We start from the raw sequence: 23,218 nt of genomic DNA, 5'->3' as shown, positions 1-23,218 counted from the left end.
GATATTTAGATACCCGTTATTAGAGCCTTGATATGTGTCGCTGGGTGTGTTTGTTTGTGTGAGTGTGTGTGTGCGAGTGCCTTCCTCACGGTATACTTAAATCAGAGAGGGGCCCACCCCTCGTGTGCCTTCAACTCACCGCCGCAGCCCAGGAGTTTGTAGAGTCCCCGCCGGGCCGCCGCGCTGCCTGCGACGACCCGGAAGTGGTTGGGCAGCCGGCCAATCGCAGCGCGGCCCCAACCGAAAGTCCCGCCCCCATCGCGGCGCGAGAGGGAAGCCACTGTCCGAGGAGCCCCGAGGGCTCCTGATCGAGTCCCGGTCCCGAGATGGGGGACCGGGTGAAGAGCGGCCGAGCGCATGGGGAAGGCAGGGCTCTCATGTGGTGAGAGAGCCCCGCAAAGCGCTACCGCCGCCCGAGAGCCAGAACCGCCGCCGAGCACCGCCAGAACAGGTGAGTGTGTTGAGGGAGAGGAGAGGTGTGTGTCTGAGTGTGTGTGTGTGCGTGCGTGTGTCTGTTTAAGGGGGGGGTGCGTGTGTGTGTGTATGGCTGTGTATGTGCGCATGCGTGAGTGAGGCTTTATGAGGCACGGCGACGTGCGCGCTCCCGAGGTTCAATCTCGGCAAGGGAAAGCGCGTGGAACTCTGCTGTCCACATTCCCCGAAAAGTAACTACATAAGTTGTCTCGCCAGACAGCAAAGCTTCGCTTTGCTTACGTCTAGGCGAGACCTAAAAAAGCGCTTGCAAAGGACCAGATTCGCAGAATCTGGCCCTTTGCGAGCCGATTCTTGTTTCATGAATCTGGCTGCAAATATTTCTGATTTCATGACAAGATGGATACAATAGCCACTGAAAAAGACAAACCGAAACAAACCTAAATGAGGGTGCCTTAGACCCATTCTTTCTAATAATCGGTCTTCAACACCTGATGGTGATCCCACAATGGTGGCTTTCTTGTCTAAAACATGTGAGGACCCAAAGAACGGCATTGAGGGTATTCAGGAGAAACATTTAGATTTGATGGGCCCATTGACTCAAACCATGGAGAGGCATTCAGCAGGCCTTTGGACCTTACTGTCTTGAGGGGTTGGATCCAGAGTACAATTTGCATCTTAAGAAATGTGAATTCTGCTCTCTCTGCAGGACACAGTAAACCTTTATTAATGTGCATTGACCTGAAACTGGCAGACAAAGAAGTGAAAGCAGCAGCTAATGGGCATCTTTTTGGAGAAACAAATTGTTAAAGAGATCACTGGCTATGTACAGACTTCCACATTTCTGGAGAAAGTCCAATAAAACTTAGGAAACTTTTTTCACCAAATTGGGTTTTTGCTAGGGACGGCAGAGGTACAGCTTGTTTTACTGGCTTTCAAGTAAAGTTGAGCTCTACCTCCAGGCCAGCATTTGTGCTCCCAGAGAAGGCTACAGACCCTCAAGTGGCAACAAATAAAGGATTTGCACCGTTTCTATCCCGATAGGGGGAGTGATTGGTGAGGAGAAGCTCAGCGAGCACAAGGATGGTTCCGTCAGATCAATGGCAAGTTGGAAAATCTAACATCGTTTTACCCAAGAAATCTGGAAGGCGCACTCGCCCTCTTCCTCGCTCAATGGTAAAGAATAACTTCAGATCCCTGTATTTTGGAGACAGTACAGGGTTACCAAGCATAACTATACTCTCAGATAATCCAACTGGCTCCACCTCTTCCAATGGAATTTTCCAAAGCAGCGATGGCTTTAATTTCAGAAGAGGTCACAAATTTACTGAGAAAAGGGGGCTGTAGAGAATGCCCAAGATTCACCACAGGTTTTTCTAAGCAATCTGTTTTTGGTGAGAAAGGGAGACAATGGTTTTTACCCAGTGATATACTTAAGGTCTTTGAATTGTTTCAAAATTAACAGATACTTCACGATGGAGGGGATTCATACACCATGGCGGATCTGTACACGGATGGCGCCTTGATCCCTTTCGCGACACTCGCAGAAGACACAGGACTACCCGCCGGGCAGTTCCTACAACATGCATCCATAGTACGGGCATTCACACAGGCATGGGGAAGCATTGCGGAGGAGCCACCCACACATCAACTTGTGCAATACCTATACGTTATGGGGAATGGCTCACACGTGATCCATTGGTTGGCACAGGCTCTGCTGTCGCACACACAGCTCACTCTGCAGCCGCTGCGTGATAAGTGGGCGTTGGACAGGGGGAGGGAGTGGACGGATAAAGAGTGGACAATGATATTAGAAGGCCCCAAATACATTCCCCATAACGCTCGCTTTAAGCTTATACAGTTTTACATATTGCACAAGGCGTACCTTTCGCCTGATAAGATAAATCAGTACTTCCCAGACGCCGCCGCGAAGTGCCCGAGGTGCACCCTGACAGGAGCAGATCTCCTTCACATGCTATGGCTTTGCCCAAGGATACAGGCATACTGGCAGGCGGTCCTGTCACTATTGGAGAACAGCACTGCCATGAAAGTGCCACATACGTGGGAGGCGTGTATATTAGGCTTATATAAGAGAACAAAACATAACAAAGTCCCCTCCCGCTTCTGGGACCTAGGCCTCATCACGGCCAAAAGACTCCTCACTAGACGTTGGAAACACACAGAGTCACCGCTCGCTGAGCATTGGCGCACCTCATTCGACAACTGGGCTAAGGCAGAGAGCACTACTCTCCACAGAGAAGAGACAGCGGGGCTTAGGGCATTTCCCATAGCGAACATTTGGGATGGGACACTCAGCTCCTTCCATCGAGAATGCCAGATTCAGGGAATTCCCCCGATCACTCCCCCCCCCTGACACGGACACAGCGTGGCGTGCAGTACTGAGGTCCTGATGCCCGGATGAAGGAGCCCTAACGCCTGAGCGGACACGGCACGCCGGCCTTGGAAGGCCAGCAGCCCGCTTAAGCGAACACTATGACACGAGCGGCCATACACAAGATAAAACTGTGCGAATGTACCCCCCACCCTGCCGCGGCCCACCCGCCAGCCACCAAGTTGACTGCCCATTGACAGGCAAGCAGGAATTGATCGCACGCAATAACCGCACCCAGCTCCTACTAAGATAGTGCGCTCACACCATACCACACAACACACACTTCCAAGTTGACTCTCCCCCACTCTTTCTCTTTTCCTTTTCCTCTTTTAATTTCCCCTTTTCTTTCTTCCTTGTTTCATTGACCACTTAGCAAGTTTTAGGTTCTAAGAGCTGAGACGGCTGCGCTGACAGGTATACTGTTCAGGTAGTCGAAGATAAGCACACATATCTACGGTAACACTTTCACGCTCGAACACAACTACAATGAAATATGTGTACATTGGAGGACCTGAGTGGAAGGGATGCACACTAGTGCCTCAGGCACAATCATAGACACACTGGGTACTCGGATTTTGGCCACAAGATAAATAAGCAACAGACCTCATGTCAGTCCCGAGTCAAGGGGACAGACCATTAGTCCCGCCGCCGGAGTCCGCAGCTAACGCTGCGCAGTCACACAAGGCCGGGACACCGGGGTAGTGTCGCATATCACGGGATGGACCCTCCCAATAGCTAATGGATGACACCGAAATTGGGAGTTGAGGCCATGGCATTTGATATACCACTAGACTACAGTGACCAACCTCGTGCCAATTTACCCCTTTTCCACAAGATATGACACCGATACCATCCTAAATACAAAGATGTAACGTGATTGATGTGTAACCTTGTGGAGATAACATGCTTTGTTATGGCTTGAGTAAACCAATGATGTTATATTCATGTTTTTGTGAAACCAATAAAACATATTAAAAAAAAAAATGGAGGGGATTCATTCTATGAGGGATTCCCTTTAGGTGTAAGACTGGATGGCAAAATTAGATTTGAAAAAAGCGTATCTATCAATCCCAGTCTGCAGCAATCACAGCTGCTTTCTTCAGTTTTGCTGTAACATCCGGAAAGATCACAGTTCACTGCACCTCCCTTCAGTCTATCATCTACCCCTTGGTACTTTAGAAATCTCCTGAAGCCAGTGGCTGTTTTGTTCAGACCTTCGGGATTCAAGTGGTAGTGTATCTGGACTATATGTTGATTATGTTTCAGAACAGGGATCAGTTGCAGAATCAGGTTGTTTGGATAGTAGCAGTTTTGCCGAATTGGGGCTTTGTGATAAACCAGAAAGCATCTCTGTTGATTTCAACTCAGGAGATTCAATTATCCTGGGATTGTAATAGATTCAGTCAGTTTAGGGCTCAATTTTTCTTCCAAGACAAAAAGTCAATACTATAAAAAAAGAAATCCGAACAGTTCTCCGAAAGAACAAATTCTCTGTGTGAATATTAACCGGGATTGTAGGTTTACTACTGTTAATTTAAGCCGTTTGGTAGCTGCCCTTCACCATAGGGCTCTTCAGTGCCTTAAGACTCTACATTTGTTGGATTTCTCAATTGCTTTCTCAGGGTACTCCTCTCTCCTTTCAGGAACTTCAATCCCTTTTTTCATTGCCCACTTCTACCCGAGCACAGCACGCTGCCCTTCTTCCAGTCTTGATCTCTTATCTTGATTCCCTTTCACCCTCCGGCGATGTTCCTTTAGAATGTAGACCCACTTCCCTCTTGTTGGAAGCTTCTCCTTCTGCGTCTGCTCTGTATAACTCTTTCCGCTTTATTAATGATAGACTGAAGTCTCGTATTGAGACTGCCTGGGAATCCGATTTTTCTCAGACTTGGCCTGTACCTCTTTGGGACAGGATATGGACTAAACTTCATAAAACCTCTAGAGCTGCTAATACCACCCAAACTCTATATTTCATTTATAACAGAACTTTATTCTCTCCATTGGCTCTCTCCCGTTTTTCATCAGACACTCCCTCTACTTGTTGGTCTTGTCCTCATTCACCTGCAGATCTCAAACATATGCTTTTTGACTGTCCTCCTACTGCCCAGTTCTGGCAATTAGTTTGGAAGCAAATACAAAACATTTTTCACTTCCAGGTTCCCTTTTCCCCTACACTAGTTTTTCTAGGTTCCCTCTCACCGGAACTTCCTCTCTCTCCCAGTCATTATCTTTTACTTGACCTCTTTATAGCTGTAGCTTTCCATACCATCACATCCAACTGGAAACAAGCTGCAAATATTTCCTACCAATCTTGGTGGAATGCGGTCTGTTTTCATCACCGTCTGGATACCAACTATGTTTGCCCTATATCCCTGGCTATTAAACGGGACCTGATTTGGCTTCCCTTGGTAACATACCTTTCTTCCACTGCTCCTGCATATCCTTCTCCTGATCTCACCACGGTTGAAGTACGTAAACCCCCATGATTTTCTTATTACCTGATTGCTGTACCTATTAATTTTCGATATATTGTTTTTACCTTTCATTTATATCCACATACTATTGTTCATAAATTCCTCATGCTTGTTATGCTTACTTTACATGAGAATTGTTGTTGTATTGCTTATTATATATATCTGCTTACTGTAACTCTTACTCCCCATTTCCTCCCTCCTCTCCTCCCTCTTTATTTTCTTCAATAAATCAAACTTAAAAAAAAAAAAAAGACTCTACATTTGAAAAAGGGCCTCCTGTACCTAGCTTTAATTTCCTATTAGGCGACACAAGAGAGGAGGTTAGCTAGTGGCTTTCGTAAATGGAGGCCTAGAATGTCAGATCTATTTTTGACCCAGTTCCAGATATCACGTTACAGTCAGATGCTAGAAAGTCAGATCGGGTAGTGTGATAGGGACAGGTTATAATGGGAGGGAAATGCTCTAGAGAATAAACTACTAGAGCTTTTTGTAGGCTCCTTTGCTGTAAAAAAGTTTAGCCCATGGCATAGCAGATTGTTGTGCTTGTTTACAAATGGACAAGATGTCAGTGGTACGCTAAATAAACCTAGTAGGAGGTGCCCACTCAAAAGGACAGGCGGAATTGGCCAGAGACTTCTGGAATTTGTACCTAGACAGAAGCAATGATTTGACTGGATACCTTTGAGGGGTTTCGCAAACTAAATTGTGCATTTGGGTTCTAAATAGCTGCAAAACAGGAGTGATGTTTCTTCATTTCAACTGCTAATGGGGACCCTTTCATGTATATATTTTTGCATCTTGTTTGAGCTCGAAACTCCCTTGATTTTACAGTTGTAGACCAGACCCTCAAAATGGCACACTCTCTATAGACTTTTCCCAGACTTCCTCTGTCTTTTCTCCACATTCTCTCTGATCGAGTGGGAAGGCCACACAAAGTAATTTTACAGGACCATCTACCCCACATACCATGGAAGTTTTTAAAGGATCTAGGAATGTCCCCGGCTTTTTGCTAGAAACTGTGTCAGTTATTAGAAACTCCTGCACTCCTACCACTAGAACGAGTTATCAATATGCATGGTCAGTCTGGTTTGTCTTGTCTCTGGAAGGGCAAATGGATCCAGTTTCAGCCCCTCTGCTTCAAGCATTCAATTTTCTAGAAACTTTTTTCTGAAGAAAAAGCACTAGCTGAGCGGACTCCAGTAGAGATCGCTGGGCTAATATCACACTACGAGTGTTTAAACTGCTTACTGTTTGCTGCTAAAATGTTTTTACACTATATTAATCTCTTCTGCACTGCTGCGTGTTGCAGGGTGCAGTAGGCCATTATTGCATGACCAGTGTTGAAATTGTTTTTATTGTTTGCTGTTGTTTAATTACTTTAGACTATTTCTATTTGTTCTGCACTGCTGCGTGTTGCAGGGTGCAGTCGGCCATTCCCTGTCCTCTCCTCCTGCCCCCTCATACCTGGATCATTGCTGGGTGGTGGGTTCTCTCCGGCCCCCGGCTCTGCGATCTCCTGCAGCATTGTGCCTCCGTCAAAGTAACCATTTTCAGTCTCCAGAGTGGGACACTGTCAGGCATCATCTTGGGTCGGCGGTCTAGTTGTTACCGCCCGACCTCAAGATTCCCTACTTAATGGGAGACGTGCAGCGGACGCGCGCAGCCACAGGTAAGCCCATCTGCGCCCGTCTGAAACTGGACTGTGGCCAGCGCCAGCCATGCTGCACTTTTTGCACCCTTAGCCAGAACTGCCTGGCTCAGGGAGCAGTTATTAGGTTTCAACAAAGCGGTTTGCCTAGGGCCAGCCAACTTTGATCTCTGCACGACTGTTCAGAAGTGGCACGGTAAGGTGTTGCATTGCAACGCATGCACCTTTTCTTTGGGGAAGAAAGATGGGAGGAAAAGCGTTGATGCTATCACTGTAAAGACACCTACAGCACACCTTAGGGCCATCTGCTCCAACATTAAGGCCTGTTTGATAAATTGCAAATCGTTCCCCAAACATGCGGATGATGTTTGGCTCGCGATAGAGTCTAATACCTGGGACCTTACGTTCTTAACCGAAACTTGGTTCAAAGAAAGCACCAACCCTGGCATACTGCTGGCGATGCCTGAGCGTTTTCGGATCTTCACTGTTAACCGAGTTGTCATCTGCTCGAGTTATGTGACACTATTGCAGACTTGTCGTTGAGGCATGCCAATTTCATAGTCCTCAGAGATTTTAATGTCCACATGGGCAATGGCACATGCTCCTTGGCCTCTCAGTTGGCAGACACACTCAAGGGTTTGAATCTGGCCATACATTGGATCTCATTTTCACTAATGATCCCACCCTGAACATAGAGGTCCCAATACCTCTAACTTGGTCGGACCACCGGTTAGTTCCTTTCAGTTTGACTGGCATTCTCATGAACAGAGCCAGACGTACGTACGAGGAAAGAAGAAACTGGAGGAAGGTCTCCCCTGAGACTCTGGGTCTCGTGCTACAAACTGCCCCACTTGAGCTGACGCGAGACCCTAGCAGGGATGTACCTACTTTCAACTGTTGGGTCACTCCTGCCCTGGATAGAGGAGCCCCGCTTAAAACAATGAAATTGGCCAGGATAAAAACCTAGAGCCCCTGGTTCCCTATGGAACTTTGCTTGGAGAAAAGCTTATGTAAGAAGCTGGGGCGTGCTTGGCGTAAAACCTACAATCCAGAGGCCAAGAGCTCAGCACAGCTCTAAAAAAAACTCATGGGCTAAAACGTAACACCATCAGGGACTACGTTGCCAAACAAATTAAGTCCTCTGATAATTCAGTTAAAGAGGTCTTTAAGATTGTTCAAGGCTTTACCAATCCAAAGGCTCGGGACAGTACCATTGCTCCTTCAGCTACCCTTTGTGAGGATGTATCTGTCTTTTTTCAGGAGAAAGTACAATCTATCTATTCCTCTTTCTCGTCAGCTAGGTCATCAACTACACTAAAACCAATTTTAGACCCGCCTGGCATCTGTTCTGAGTTTCACCCGTTTGGCCCAGAAGCATCCCTGTTAGAATTGAGCAAATGTAAATCGGGCTCGCCCAGCGATCCATGCCTGGCTAAGTTTTTTAAATTGCTGCCCTCTCAGCTCAATCTGCAACCGTACCCTATTAGGAACTCCTCTCTGATAACGAGCACTTACCCAACCACCTGGTAAATGGCCTATGTCCTGCAGATTTTGAAGAAAGCGGACGCTGATCCAGCAGAGCTCAAGAACTTTAGGACTATTTCCCTTTTACCTGCACCAGCCAAAATTCTTGGGAAGAAAGGCCAAAAGCAATTATCCAACTTCCTGGAGTCTAACAACTGCCTCCACGACTCCCAATCTGGTTTGAGATCGGGTTATAGTACAGAGACAGCTCTTTAGGAAGTGTCGGAAACTGTACGTGACGCCTTAGACCATGGCCGCTCCGCAATGCTTGTGCGGCTGGATTTATCTGCCGCATTCGCCACGGTGTCTCATCGGATTCTGTTGGAGAGACTTGAGCATCTGGGAGTAATGGGAACTACGCTGGCCTGGTTCCGCTAGTTTTTAGAGGGCCGGTCTCAGCGAGTATTTCTCCGCCCCCATGTCTCCGCACCTAAACCCCTCGTGTGTGGGGTTCCCAGGGTTCGGCTCTGAGCTCTACTCTAATTAATGTCTATCTTACCCCCCTTGCTTCGCTAGTCGAGCAATGGGGAATGAAAGTTGTTTCTTATGCTGATGAGACTCAGCTGGTGTTCTCTTTTAGAGAACACTCCAAGGCAGCCTTTGACAACTTTAAGCATTATCTGATCAACATCTCGACTTGGATGACGGATAGTTGCTTGAAATTAAATACAGATAAAACAGAGGTATTTTTTTCAAACAATCCTCTCCTCTGCTATCCCATCTTTGGTGGCTGTCGGAGCTAAAACCCCCACCAATCCCTGTAGATTCAGCTAGGAACCTCGGGTTTAAATTTGACACAAATCTCTCCTGCAGGGCCCAGATTTGCCAAGTCTCTTCATCTTGCTTCTGGAAACTAAAAGCCCTGCAGAGATTTCTTCATTTCCTGCCCATGGACAGTAGGAAGACTGTGGTCCATGCTCTGGTCACGTCGCAGCTAGACTATGCCATTAGCCTTTATCTGGGTCTTCCAGCTTACCTGATTCGAAGACTGCAAATTATTCAAAACGCAGCAGTCAGACTAATTAGAAATGTACCGTTCCACCACCACATTTCCCCCTACCTAGAGAGCATCCATAGGCTGCCTGTCCAAAGGAGGATTGAGTTCAAGGTGCTGTCCCCACTGCCTATAGAGCCACCAGAGACAGGGGCCCGGATTACCTGAAGCAAAGACTCCAGAAATATTGCCAGACTGGGGCTTTGAGATCTAATCCCCAGGAACTTCTCAAGATTCCTTCTTTCTCTCAAGCCAGGATTGGCAGTCGAGCTTTCTCAGTAAGAACTGCATCACTCTGGAAATATATGCCTGACCACCTTCGTACATTAGGGACAGACCAAGAATTTAGGAAAGCATTGAAAATCTGGCTCTTCGGCCTCCCGTAGCTCCTCCCTGCTACTTTCTCTTATTGTCGAATTCGCTGCCAGTGCCGGGACACCTCCGTTGAAGGTGGAGCGCTGAATAAATGTCCTTCCTATTGATTGATTGATGTGTCTAACAAATCTTTTTCACCACAGGAGTAACTTTTTTTTTATCACTAAAAGAACTAAGACTACGTTTTTTATCCTTTTTTTCCTAACTGTGAAAAGTTATGCGTTATACAATGTTTGGGATGTTATGGTAACCAAAACCACGGTTTTCCGACCTCCTTTAGTTTCACAGTTATTGCTTTTAGAAAAAAAGCCCTTTCTCCCTGTCTGCCTTGGCCAGATGGGTAAAATAAAATATGGGGAAGGTAAAGTATGATACCTCTATCTTTGTAGCTTATTCCAGTATAGGCAGGGGCGTAACACAGGTCCACGTATCCCCCGCAGTGCGGGGGGCCATTCAATCCCCTTTTGTATCGCTTTGTTCGCCCTAAGTGTGGCAAGGGTATGCTCAGACATGAGTCCCTTGCTCACTTGGCCACTGGATTCAAGATAGCCTGGCTGATGAGGATTATGAATCCGAAACTGGTCCCAGGATGCTTGTTTCCGGTCGAGGGAAGACATGGCTTGGCAGTTCGGGCTGGACTGTTGCCATAAGGCACAGGGTCAGACTGATTTGCATATGGCCATGTCTCAACTGGGGTGGCTGAGTGAGCTAAAGAATGTTGATGGATTAAACCCAGATCAGTTGACTGGGGGCGAGTGTTTGATTTGCTCAAACGCTCCGTCCATCATCCCCTTTTGTATCGCTTTGTTTGCCCTATGTGTGGCAGGGTATGCTCAGACGTGAGTGGTCAAGTGAGCAAGGGACTCACGTCTGAGCATACCCTGCCACACTTAGGGCGAACAAAGCAATACAAAAGGGGATGATGGACGGAGCGTTTGAGTAAATCAAACACTCACCCCCAGTCAACTGATCTGGGTTTAATCCATCACCATTCTTTAGCCCACTCAGCCACCCCATTTCAGACATGGCCATATGCAAATCAGTCTGACCCTGTGCCTCATGGGAACAGTCCAGCCCGAACTGCCAAGCCATGTCTTCCATGGACCGGAAACAAGCATCCTGGGACCGGTTTCGGATTCATAATCCTCATCAGCCAGGCTATCTTGAATCCAGTGGCCAAGTGAGCAAGGGACTCACGTCTGAGCATACCCTGCCACACTTAGGGCAAACAAAGCGATACAAAAGGGGATGATGGACGGAGCGTTTGAGTAAATCAAACACTCACCCCCAGTCAACTGATCTGGGTTTAATCCATCACCATTCTTTAGCCCACTCAGGCACCCCATTTCAGACATGGCTATATGCAAATCAGTCTGACCCTGTGCCTCATGGGAACAGTCCAGCTCGAACTGCCAAGCCATGTCTTCCATGGACCGGAAACAAGCATCCTGGGACGGGTTTCGGATTCATAATCCTCATCAGCCAGGCTATCTTGAATCCAGTGGCCAAGTGAGCAAGGGACTCACGTCTGAGCATACCCTGCCACACTTAGGGCGAACAAAGCGATACAAAAGGGGATGATGGACGGAGCGTTTGAGTAAATCAAACACTCACCCCCAGTCAACTGATCTGGGTTTAATCCATCACCATTCTTTAGCCCACTCAGCCACCCCATTTCAGACATGGCCATATGCAAATCAGTCTGACCCTGTGCCTCATGGGAACAGTCCAGCCCGAACTGCCAAGCCATGTCTTCCATGGACCGGAAACAAGCATCCTGGGACCGGTTTCGGATTCATAATCCTCATCAGCCAGGCTATCTTGAATCCAGTGGCCAAGACAGCAAGGGACTCACGTCTGAGCATACCCTGCCACACTTAGGGCGAACAAAGCGATACAAAAAGGGGTGATGGACGGAGCGTTTGAGTAAATCAAACACTCACCCCCAGTCAACTGATCTGGGTTTAATCCATCACCATTCTTTAGCCCACTCAGCCACCCCATTTCAGACATGGCCATATGCAAATCAGTCTGACCCTGTGCCTCATGGGAACAGTCCAGCCCGAACTGCCAAGCCATGTCTTCCATGGACCGGAAACTAGCATCCTGAGACCGGTTTCGGATTCATAATCCTCATCAGCCAGGCTATCTTGAATCCAGTGGCCAAGTGAGCAAGGGACTCACGTCTGAGCATACCCTGCCACACTTAGGGCGAACAAAGCGATACAAAAGGGGATGATGGACGGAGCGTTTGAGTAAATCAAACACTCATCCCCAGTCAACTGATCTGGGTTTAATCCATCACCATTCTTTAGCCCACTCAGCCACCCCATTTCAGACATGGCCATATGCAAATCAGTCTGACCCTGTGCCTCATGGGAACAGTCCAGCCCGAACTGCCAAGCCATGTCTTCCATGGACCGGAAACAAGCATCCTGGGACCGGTTTCGGATTCATAATCCTCATCAGCCAGGCTATCTTGAATCCAGTGGCCAAGTGAGCACGGGACTCACGTCTGAGCATACCCTGCCACACTTAGGGCGATGAGTGAGTGTTTGATTGATTCAGATGCTCCGTCCATCACCACCCCCTTTTGTACCGCTTTTGCCGCCATAAGTGTGGCAGGGTATGCTCAGACGTGAGTCCCTTGCTCACTTTGCCACTGGGTTTAAGCAAGCCGGGCTGAAGACGGCTGGAATGCCAGAAACCGGTCCTAGGAAGCTTGTTTCCGGTCCAGGGAAGATATGGCTTGGCAGTTCGGGCTGGACTGTTCCCATGAGGCACAGGGTCAGACTGATTTGCATATAGCCATGTCTGAACTGGGGTGGCAGAGTGGGCTAAAGAACGGTGATGGATTAAACCCAGATCTTTTGACTGGGTGTGAGTGTTTGATTGATTCAGATGCTCCGTCCATCACCACCCCCTTTTGTACCGCTTTTGGCCGCCATAAATGTGGCAGGGTATGCTCAGACGTGAGTCCCTTGCTCACTTTGCCACTGAATTCAAGCAAGCCGGGCTGAAGACGGCTGGAATGCCAGAAACCAGTCCTCGGAAGCTTGTTTCCGGTCCAGGGAAGACATGGCTTGGCAGTTCGGGCTGGACTGTTCCCATGAGGCACAGGGTCAGACTGATTTGCATACAGCCATGTCTGAACTGGGGTGGCAGAGTGGGCTAAAGAACGGTGATGGATTAAACCCAGATCTTTTGACTGGGTGCGAGTGTTTGATTGATTCAGATGCTCCGTCCATCACCACCCCCTTTTGTTCCACACAGATCATCAGCAGCTAGTTGGGACAGGAGCAGGACCACTACATCCACCTTTCTTTGCAGCCAGTGCTGCCTAGCCATTTCTGCACCCGGCGGGGCTTTAAAAACCGGTCAGGGCTCCCGCAGCGCGGGACCCCACTTTGTTGTTACAGTTGGCAGGAGCAGGACCATAGCACCCACCATCCTTCACGGCCAGTGCCCCCTCGCCATTTCCACTAACCGAGCAGAGGCTTTCACTCGGCGGTGAAGGAACTTTAGGTAATGTAAACAAAACTAGTGACACTATTGTTAGTTAATCTCAAGGGAATCTAGTCAGCAAAGGAGTCAGGGGAGGTGATAGTGTATCCCATGGTGATTTAGTTCCCTATCGTATTCCCTCAGGCAGCGTTTTAACACCCCCAAAGTAGATATTCTTAGTAAAAAGAAAAGAGGCCCTCTTAAAGAACCCTTACTCAAGAAATTGAAGAGACCCAGACCTCATCTTAGAAATACAGGAAACTACACAGGCTCCGACAAATTTAGATATTTTACTGGTCAAGCTTATTTAAATTTTGCAACCTATAAGGCAATGGCTAGACTCTATTGAGTTAAAAATCCACAATATAATGGAAACTGGCTTACTTGTTCTGAGAAATGTAGATGTAAATGCAAAACAAACCCTCTCACAACAGAACTCATGTCTAAATGCACTAGCTACTGTATCTGAATCTAGTATAATCAATCAGAAGAAACATGGGCCAAATACTACCAAGAGTCAGTCTATTCTTGAGACATTGCCTAGAGTACAGGGCACATATGTCGCGGCTGCGGTCCCAAATGGAAGTAATAACTGTTTAGGGACACATGCCACATTGGAGGCTAGTTACTGCATTACCCAAAAAGTCAGCAGAAGGGACAGATGCTAGACCACCCCAGAAATAAAGAAACACTCCCATCAGGGACAAATTGCCCTAATTTTGAGCGTATGAGGGGAGGTAATAGTCCGGCGTTACATCTTCCACCAGCTGCCTGCAGGCCCGGACTGGCCGTTGCGAGCACCGGGCGATCCCCCGGTGCGCCGCAAGGGTGGGAGCCGGTTTTGGGCCCCTGGGGGCCGTTTTTGTTACAGGGCCGTTTTTGCAGCTTTGCTGCAAAAAACGTCCCTGTAAAAAAAAAAAAAAGGCCGAAAACGGGCCCTGGAAAAGAGCGCGGTTGCACCTCCAAGCCCCCCGGGGGGGAGGGGGCTGAGTACTTTGCCAGGGCCAGTTTTGGTTCTCAGTCCGGCCTTGGCTGCCTGCCCTCTTGTCCTAGTATTGGTTAATGCACCAGTCCTAACTCTGGCACAGGAAGAATCCACAGCTCAAATTATGAATAAAGCAATGCATTGGATTTCAAAGTATGCCAGTTTGAGGCCTTGTATTCAAGACCATCTGATTATGGCCACGAGAACACCATGGGTTGGCCAATCACCTGAGAATTTTATTTGGGGATTGTATTGTTCTTAATTTTGATAACGCTAAGGTTGTGGGAGAAATATTAGCACAAATTCCAGTAGGGCTACCACCAGGGTCTCAGATATATCCTGTGCCTTTTGGTTATTTTTATAGACCAGCTTACAACTTGAAACAACAGCCTTACAGGACAGATATTGGTCCCAAGATTAATAGAAATTGTTATATTTTAAGAGAAAACTCGACAATCCCCACACAAATAGATTTCTCCCACTAGAAAATCTGGACTCCTGTGATTGACTTGGGAACCCCTATTCCCCAGCTATTCTAACTAGCTTAACAGGGCCTAAATGTAAAAAATACAGAACGCGATGATATTGGAACAATCGGAAATGTAATTACCAAGGCCTCAGAGGCAGTGGGTTCTACTGGGGCATTAGAGGACTGAGTTAGCTGTACTAGAGATCTGAGTTAAATTACTCTTTTTTATCATGGAATATTAATATATAAAAATAAAAAGGATAATAAGGAGTGGCTAAGTAAAATAATAAATTTTCAGACTATATGTGTCCAGGAAATTTGGGAAGTGGAACCGATCTATTTAAATGGCTCTCAAAACTTCAATACCTCCGCCCTTCCATCGATAGGAGGGAGAGCGAAGAGGGGGGGAGTCTTACTATGTTAGCAGATACAACCACTTTTAAAGTTTTGATATTCAGGAATAATTTTCCTTACTTCCATATATTAATAATAAAAGGGTATAACAACTGGGATTTATAGTTAATAAATTATTACAACAATAATTTTGAGAATCTGGCATCAGTCATGGCCCTAAATAGGGTTATTGAAAATCTAATTCTTCGTCACCCGATTCTTTTACAAATTAGCTGGGTGGGCGATTTTAATATAAGAAAGTGTCCAAGAGATGAACCAAGGCTCTCCGGGATAGTGGACCAAAATGGTGACCAAATACCCAAATTCCATCTTGATGACTAGAACCTAGGAATGAGCAAATCTTAGATACCATCCACACGGTTCCTACGCTAAGATTTGCTCCTACCTTTCAAAGATCAGATCACTGGTCTACGATCGATTATGTGATTACCTGTGATAAGTTTAAAAACAGTATCATGAAAGTCAAAGTTAAAATGACAGAATTTAGTGACCATGGGATGCTTGCATGGAATATGGTTTGGAGGGATGATAGTAAAAATTGAAATCTGCACACAAACCCATTCTTGCAAGAAAAAATGGGTGTACATTAAGATGGGATAAAGTGGATGAGGTCTCTCTAATTACTAAGAACAATAATACCAATTACAATGATGTCCTGCTTTGCTTAGATCCCATGACAAATGGCATAGAGGTTGTTGAACCATTTAAAAAGATCCTAGTAGAATTAAAACTACAATTAACCCGCCCAAGGCCTACCCATATGGTTGGCGAATATCATTGGTTTGTTAAAACCTGCTCTGAAGCTTCAGCAAATCTACGCTAAGCTCTACAAACTCAACCAAGAGAAAAATATCTAATCTGAACCTTAAGGGTAAATTATAAAATGGTTAGAGCAAATAGGCAGAAGCAATTGAAGGCGGAGGCATGGGATAATTTAAAGCAAGCTTCACTCCAAAATTAGAGAAAAGCCTTTTGGTCTGTGATTAGTTCCCCCTTATGGCTGGAAAAGGAGGGACCAACCCTTGATATGCACAAAAGTGAAGATAACTGGGTAACCCATTTCAAAGTTATATTCCGAAAGGATAAATATCTCTCTCAAATTGAGCCAGTCTGCCCTTTTAAGGAGATACTTTTTATGTCCTTTAATTTAGAAGAAATTGAACTTGCTCTTTCTCAGTCCCCCATCTATGAAAGCTGCAGGGCCAGACAGGATGCAGTGGATTTTTTCTTGCAACTAGAAAATTATGGTCCCCCTACTGACAACTGATTTTAATTCAATAACCAAAAAAGGGCAGCTACCTTCCTGGAAACATTCACTAATATTCCCCTTTTATAAAACAGGCGAAACCTCCAATCCGGCCAATTATTGCCCTATATCACTGATAGACAGCAGGGCATAGGCTTGAGAACTGGGTAGACAAAACTAAACATTTGGCTGAAGTTCAGTATGGTTTCATGAAGAGGAGGGGAACCCCCGACCAGTGTCTAAACTTGAGCCAAATAGTGGCAAAATACACAATTGCAAAGACAGGCCAACTTTACATGGCATTTATGGACCTGTCTGCCACTTTTGATTGTGTTGCACACAGCAAACTGTGGTTCATCATGGAGGCTATGGGAGTAGAGAAATTGATAATTGATTTAATAGGACGACTTTATACAGATGCAACAGCTACAGTTCAATATGGGATTAAAGGGGAGTGTACCAGATCTGTCAGGAAAGATAAAGGAGTTAGACAGGGCTGTGTATTGGTGCCTTTTTTATTTGCTCTTTATACGAATAATCTGAACAAGGCCCTGATGGGAAAGATCAAAGATGTCCCAACAACACAGGAAACTACCCGTCTTACCTTATTATATGTGGACGATGCTCCCCATTGGCCATTCAAATACTCATAGAACAATATACACCCTTTATGGCCGATTTAGACCTGAAGATTAATAAAAATAAATCTTTTATAATTACCGTAGGTGGAACCCCAAAGAAGCTGCCCAGTTTTTATTTAGATGGGAATAAGATTGAACAGGTAAATTATTTTAGCTATCTTGGTGTCCTTTTTTACTCTAAATTAAGATGGAAAGAGATGATTCAAAATAGAACAAATCATCTAAGCAGGAGCATAGCAGGAATTTTTAGATTTTCAAAATAATTGGGAGCCAAACCCAATCAAGAAATGGCTAAAGTGTATCTTGCGAAAGCTAAATCGATAGGTACATATGGGGCAGCAATCTGGGGGACAGCAGATGTGGGCGAATTACATAAGAAGGAAGACAAATTTGTGAAACGATTACTGTCTGTCCCTGAAGCATGCTCAACTTTTATATCACACAAAGAATTAGATTTCCCTTTCATTTGTGATACTATTAAAATGGCTCCGCTTTTATTATGGTTATCAATGTGGAAACATAAAACGGTCCCGTTAAACTGATTTTATAAAATTTGATGAATTTAGATTATGCTCTTAAAATTCCATGGATATCATATGTTAGAGAATCCTTCATCTCGCTGGGTCTGGTGGATTTATATGTTACTCCAATATTGTGCAAAATCTTTCCTAAAATTAAGTTGAAAGACATTTTCATGGAAAAATATAAAAGGGACAGATGGGAGAGCCATAAAGGGAAAAGTACAGTACTGACATACCATGCCTTACCGGAAGCACAATATGGCTCTTCATCATACCTCTCTTTTGTAGAGAATACCCAACATTGTTTTATTCTGACGAGATTTTGCCTGAACTATATACTGCTTATGCTCGGTTATCCTCTAAATGTATATTCATTAAGCTATTGTTGCAAGGATCCTGCTCATACACAGAACTGTGGTGTACCAGAAACTTACCTCAGTACCTAGAAAAACCCCAACCAGCTAGCATCAGTGTCACATTAGCTCTTCATCCTATAGCAAAGTAACCAATAAATAGACAACGTAGAACATGCGACTTAGTACAAACTCAGGAATGGTGGGAAGTGAGAACACTCTATCGTTATATTCCCATACCAGTCCACAACAGGAGTAAATAAGAGACACGTGTAAGGTAAAATATTTATTTTAACGATGTGATCTCAGGTGCAGTAGCTTAGCCAACATAAGCAGACATATGATTAGAAATAATATAGTCAGCATTTTTACAATTCCATAAAATACAAAAGGAGAAATCATATTAAAATGATGGTGAAAACAGATCGTATAGCACCTAGTTTTAACACCCTACCTATATAGGAACTATGTTTATAAACTAAAGAAGGTCTCTTAGGCTTGTTTGGGGGACCCCATTACCTCTCAGCTCAGCAAGAGTAAATCACATCAGGATCAGCAAAAGCTCTCTGCATCCCGGGAAACAGAAAGTCTTCCAAGTGTGTGAAATCATGGCAACTGTGCAATAATAAGGGCGCCAGAATCTCAGTTGGCTCACAGCTACCAAATTGTTGTGTCTAAAAAGCGTTACTCGATCATGTCGAACAACAGCTACCATGTTATGATAACCTTGACAGCATCAGCACTCACTGTGCAGACTAGGGGCACGATGTAAGTCTAGAGATGTCGAAAACAAACCATTTCCCATGTGTAGACCGACACGAAGCCTAACTTAAAAAAACAACTATATGCAGTGTTGTGCGCAAAAAGCAAAATTGCTTTTAAACATCTAATAAGCCATGCTAACATAACATGCGTGCAAAGCAGGCCTTAGGCCACACCACCCCATCTCTCCCTCTGGCCCTGTGACGGAAAGTCGAAACAAACTACTCTGCATATATTCTTTCGTTTTTTTAATGTCACAGAACGGAAGAAGTTTATTGCACCATTGGTGCGAAAATTTTCCTTGTGTAATTTTAATCAGGCATTATTGGTTATTCAACACCTAGAAACCCCATTTGTATGTTATACAATTGCCTCTTATTTGTTGGCAGCATTAAGAACGTGAGGTGTCACAAATAATGTAACAACCGAATAAGGGGATGAGTGCGATGATTACTTTAAAAGGGCTGTCCATGGTTAGAATATGGGCTGAACATAGAACATAAAATATCAAACATTTTTGTGATTTTAATTGGAAATGGTTTTGCCGCTATGCTATTAAATAGAACTGTGATACATCACGTTTTATATGACCCATTTTAAACTATGGCTCTTGTTTTAATTTAAAAAATAAATAATTTTAACTGAGTTAACTGCTGCTTTGGATTGTGTTGCAATAATTTTAAAAATATCATATGTACTAAATGAATTTTGTCAAATGTACTTTTATGCCTTTTATCTTTGAAATGCAAAATAAAGTGCAACATTTTTAAAAAAAAGTTTACATCTCATCTGAACACCAGGAAGACAATTTGAAAATGGCAGATTGAGTTCATGAATCAACTTTCAGAACATGTTATTTTAAGCCAGTTGCCCATGTTTCACACTGTATTGTAGATGGGCTTTACAGATGGCATAATCGAGCCTCTGGTCTTGTAATAGAATGTGAAATCTCCACCACTAACGTCACAGGAGGTTTAGATCATATTAAATAAAGACAAAGAGACACAGATTATCTCACCCTGCCTCTTTCTGAATTCACTTTGGCATGTTTTTTTTCTTATCTACAATGTAATAAGGACCCTTGTATGAATCAGAGGGTGATTCGAACATGGAACATTCTAGGTGCATAATCTTCAGGATCCAGGAAAACTTCATTTTATTTAAAATATCCTGCTGGATACTTTTGTGGTGCATTTTCAAATTTCCTCCCAGGTGGGTGTCTTTCTGGAGTCGTGGAATATTATGAAATTGTTGGACACTAGGGTTCATCTATGTTTTAAAAAAAAAAGATTTTCTAAGGTGTAGGATATGGAGTAACAATCAGGGAGGAGGAGGCGCTGTCAAATAAAAAAAATCCCAGCTTTCATACCTGAAAGTTTTAATTTGTCAAGGGTACGGAGGCGAGAATTATGTTTTACTTTCTTTAGAAATAAGCGCCATACGATGGTCAATAAACAATAATGAGTCCATAAGCACTCCATCCTTTCCATATCCATAAAAGACTATTTAATGGCCATCATCCCCTCTTTCTTTAGAGGCAAGGTCCAAATTCTCAGCCGGTTGCCGAAAATTCCTGTTTCACGTTGTTTCCTGGAAAAAAACGTATCTATCACTTACATAGTGCTCTATTTCGGCAAATATTAACCTGAGGTCTCAATTATTTAGAAATGTATATAATATTACTAGATTGATAAAGTGTATACACATAAAAAAGCAAAATATAAATTAAGTTGGCATTGTTAGGCTGAGTTGTGAAAGCAGTGCAGGTATAGCCGGCAGAATCCAGCATAGACAATTGTCAGATTCAATTGAAGCACCGGTATGTACCAACAACGGTATGTACCAACAAAAAGAGAGCAAGCAGTAGGAGCAAAAAAGACAAAGTAATATGTTAGAGTCAAGGATATCCCTTTTGAGGAATAAAACTTAATTTTGAAAAGCTTCAATCTTCCAAAACAATGAATATTTCGCGTTTATATATATTTTTTTGATTGTGAATTATATCAATATTTTATATTGTTTTTATTTGTTTAATGTGCACTTCTGTCTGTATTTTTGTGTACTGTTATGGGATTCATAACGTAGAAATTGCTTAGGCTCGCTGCCCCATTCCCTATTTACAAAGGGCAGGGATAAATTCAATAATCTACAACTGAGATGTAACACATTAATGACTTGAAATTCATGTATGAAGAACCAGCATGCATGCAAACAACAAAGGACTGATAATAACAGTTGGTAGTAATGTTCTTTCCCCCATGTTCTCAGTAGAATTAAAACTTCCAGATCTGAAAGCTAGGAATTTTTGTATGATATGCAGGGCCAGTGGAACTATGTGGCAGGGGAGAACCAAATTATGTGGCAGGATCACTGTGCAGACTAGGGGCACGATGTAAGTCTAGAGATGTCGAAAACAAACCATTTCCCATGTGTAGACCTTCACGAAGCCTAACTTAAAAAAACAACTATAAGCAGTGTTGTGCGCAAAAGGCAAAATTGCTTTTAAACATCTAATAAGCCATGCTAACATAACATGCGTGCAAAGCAGGCCTTAGGCCACACCACCCCATTTCTCCCTCTGGCCCTGTGACGGAAAGTCAAAACAAACTACTCTGCACATATTCTTTCGTTTTTTTTATGTCACAGAACGGAAGAAGTTTATTGCACCATTGGTGCGAAAATTTTCCTTGTGTAATTTTAATCAGGCATTATTGGTTATTCAACACCTAGAAACCCCATTTGTATGTTATACAATTGCCTCTTATTTGTTGGCAGCATTAAGAACGTGAGGTGTCACAAATAATGTAACAACCGAATAAGGGGATGAGTGCGATGATTACTTTAAAAGGGCTGTCCATGGTTAGAATATGTGCTGAACATAGAACATAAAATATCAAAAATGTTTGTGATATTAATTGGAAATGGTTTTGCCGCTATGCTATTAAATGGAACTGTGATACATCACGTTTTATATGACCCATTTTAAACTATGGCTCTTGTTTTAATTTAAAAAATAAATAATTTTAACTGATTTAACTGCTGCTTTGGATTGTGTTGCAATAATTTTAAAAATATCATATGTACTAAATGAATTTTGTCAAATGTACTTTTATGCCTTTTATCTTTGAAATGCAAAATAAAGTGTAACATTTTTAAAAAAAAGTTTACATCTCATCTGAACACCAGGAAGACAATTTGAAAATGGCAGATTGAGTTCATGAATCAACTTTCAGAACATGTTATTTTAAGCCAGTTGCCCATGTTTCACACTGTATTGTAGATGGGCTTTACAGATGGCATAATCGAGCCTCTGGTCTTGTAATAGAATGTGAAATCTCCACCACTAACGTCACAGGAGGTTTAGATCATATTAAATAAAGACAAAGAGACACAGATTATCTCACCCTGTCTCGTTCTGAATTCACTTTGGCATGTTTTTTTTCTTATCTACAATGTAATAAGGACCCTTGTATGAATCAGAGGGTGATTCGAACATGGAACATTCTAGGTGCATAATCTTCAGGATCCAGGAAAACTTCATTTTATTTAAAATATCCTGCTGGATACTTTTGTGGTGCATTTTCAAATTTCCTCCCAGGTGGGTGTCTTTCTGGAGTCGTGGAATATTATGAAATTGTTGGACACTAGGGTTCATCTATGTTTTTAAAAAAAAGATTTTCTAAGGTGTAGGATATGGAGTAACAATCAGGGAGGAGGAGGCGCTGTCAAATAAAAAAAATCCCAGCTTTCATACCTGAAAGTTTTAATTTGTCAAGGGTACGGAGGCGAGAATTATGTTTTACCTTCTTTAGAAATAAGCGCCATACAATGGTGAATAAACAATAATGAGTCCATAAGCACTCCATCCTTTCCATATCCATAAAAGACTATTTAATGGCCATCTTCCCCTCTTTCTTTAGAGGCAAGGTCCAAATTCTCAGCCGGTTGCCGAAAATTCCTGTTTCACGTTGTTTCCTGGAAAAAAACGTTGTATCTATCACTTACATAGTGCTCTATTTCGGCAAATATTAACCTGAGGTCTCAATTATTTAGAAATGTATATAATATTACTAGATTGATAAAGTGTATACACATAAAAAAGCAAAATATAAATTAAGTTGGCATTGTTAGGCTGAGTTGTGAAAGCAGTGCAGGTATAGCCGGCAGAATCCAGCATAGACAATTGTCAGATTCAATTGAAGCTCCGGTATGTACCAACAACGGTATGTACCAACAAAAAGAGAGCAAGCAGTAGGAGCAAAAAAGACAAAGTAATATGTTAGAGTCAAGGATATCCCTTTTAAGGAATAAAACTTAATTTTGAAAAGCTTCAATCTTCCAAAACAATGAATATTTCGCGTTTATATATATATTTTTGATTGTGAATTATATCAATATTTTATATTGTTTTTATGTGTTTAATGTGCATTTCTGTCTGTATTTTTGTGTACTGTTATGGGGTTCATAACATAGAAATTGCTTAG

General features: G+C 43.6%; 1 protein-coding gene across 4 annotated transcripts in view; it reads right to left on the bottom strand.

The window, feature by feature from the left end:
- CSNK1D (casein kinase 1 delta) overlaps positions 1-23,218 on the bottom strand; it is a 662,772-nt gene that overhangs the window by 204,416 nt on the left and 435,138 nt on the right. Inside the window, exon 9 of one of the 4 annotated variants that reach the window (XM_078653756.1) lies at positions 22,683-22,709. The exons of the other annotated variants lie outside the window; for them this stretch is intronic. Coding sequence (XP_078509882.1) covers positions 22,698-22,709 — 12 coding nt within the window. The 3' untranslated portion in view covers positions 22,683-22,697. Of the gene's footprint in view, positions 1-22,682; positions 22,710-23,218 lie in introns of those variants that run through there. 4 annotated transcript variants of the gene reach the window in all.

The sequence above is a fragment of the Lissotriton helveticus genome, chromosome 7 (genome assembly GCF_964261635.1).
Source record: "Lissotriton helveticus chromosome 7, aLisHel1.1, whole genome shotgun sequence".
Lineage (NCBI taxonomy): Eukaryota > Metazoa > Chordata > Amphibia > Caudata > Salamandridae > Lissotriton > Lissotriton helveticus.
The sequence above is the reverse complement of the archived record's forward strand: the minus strand, read 5'-3'. Positions and strand labels throughout refer to the sequence as shown.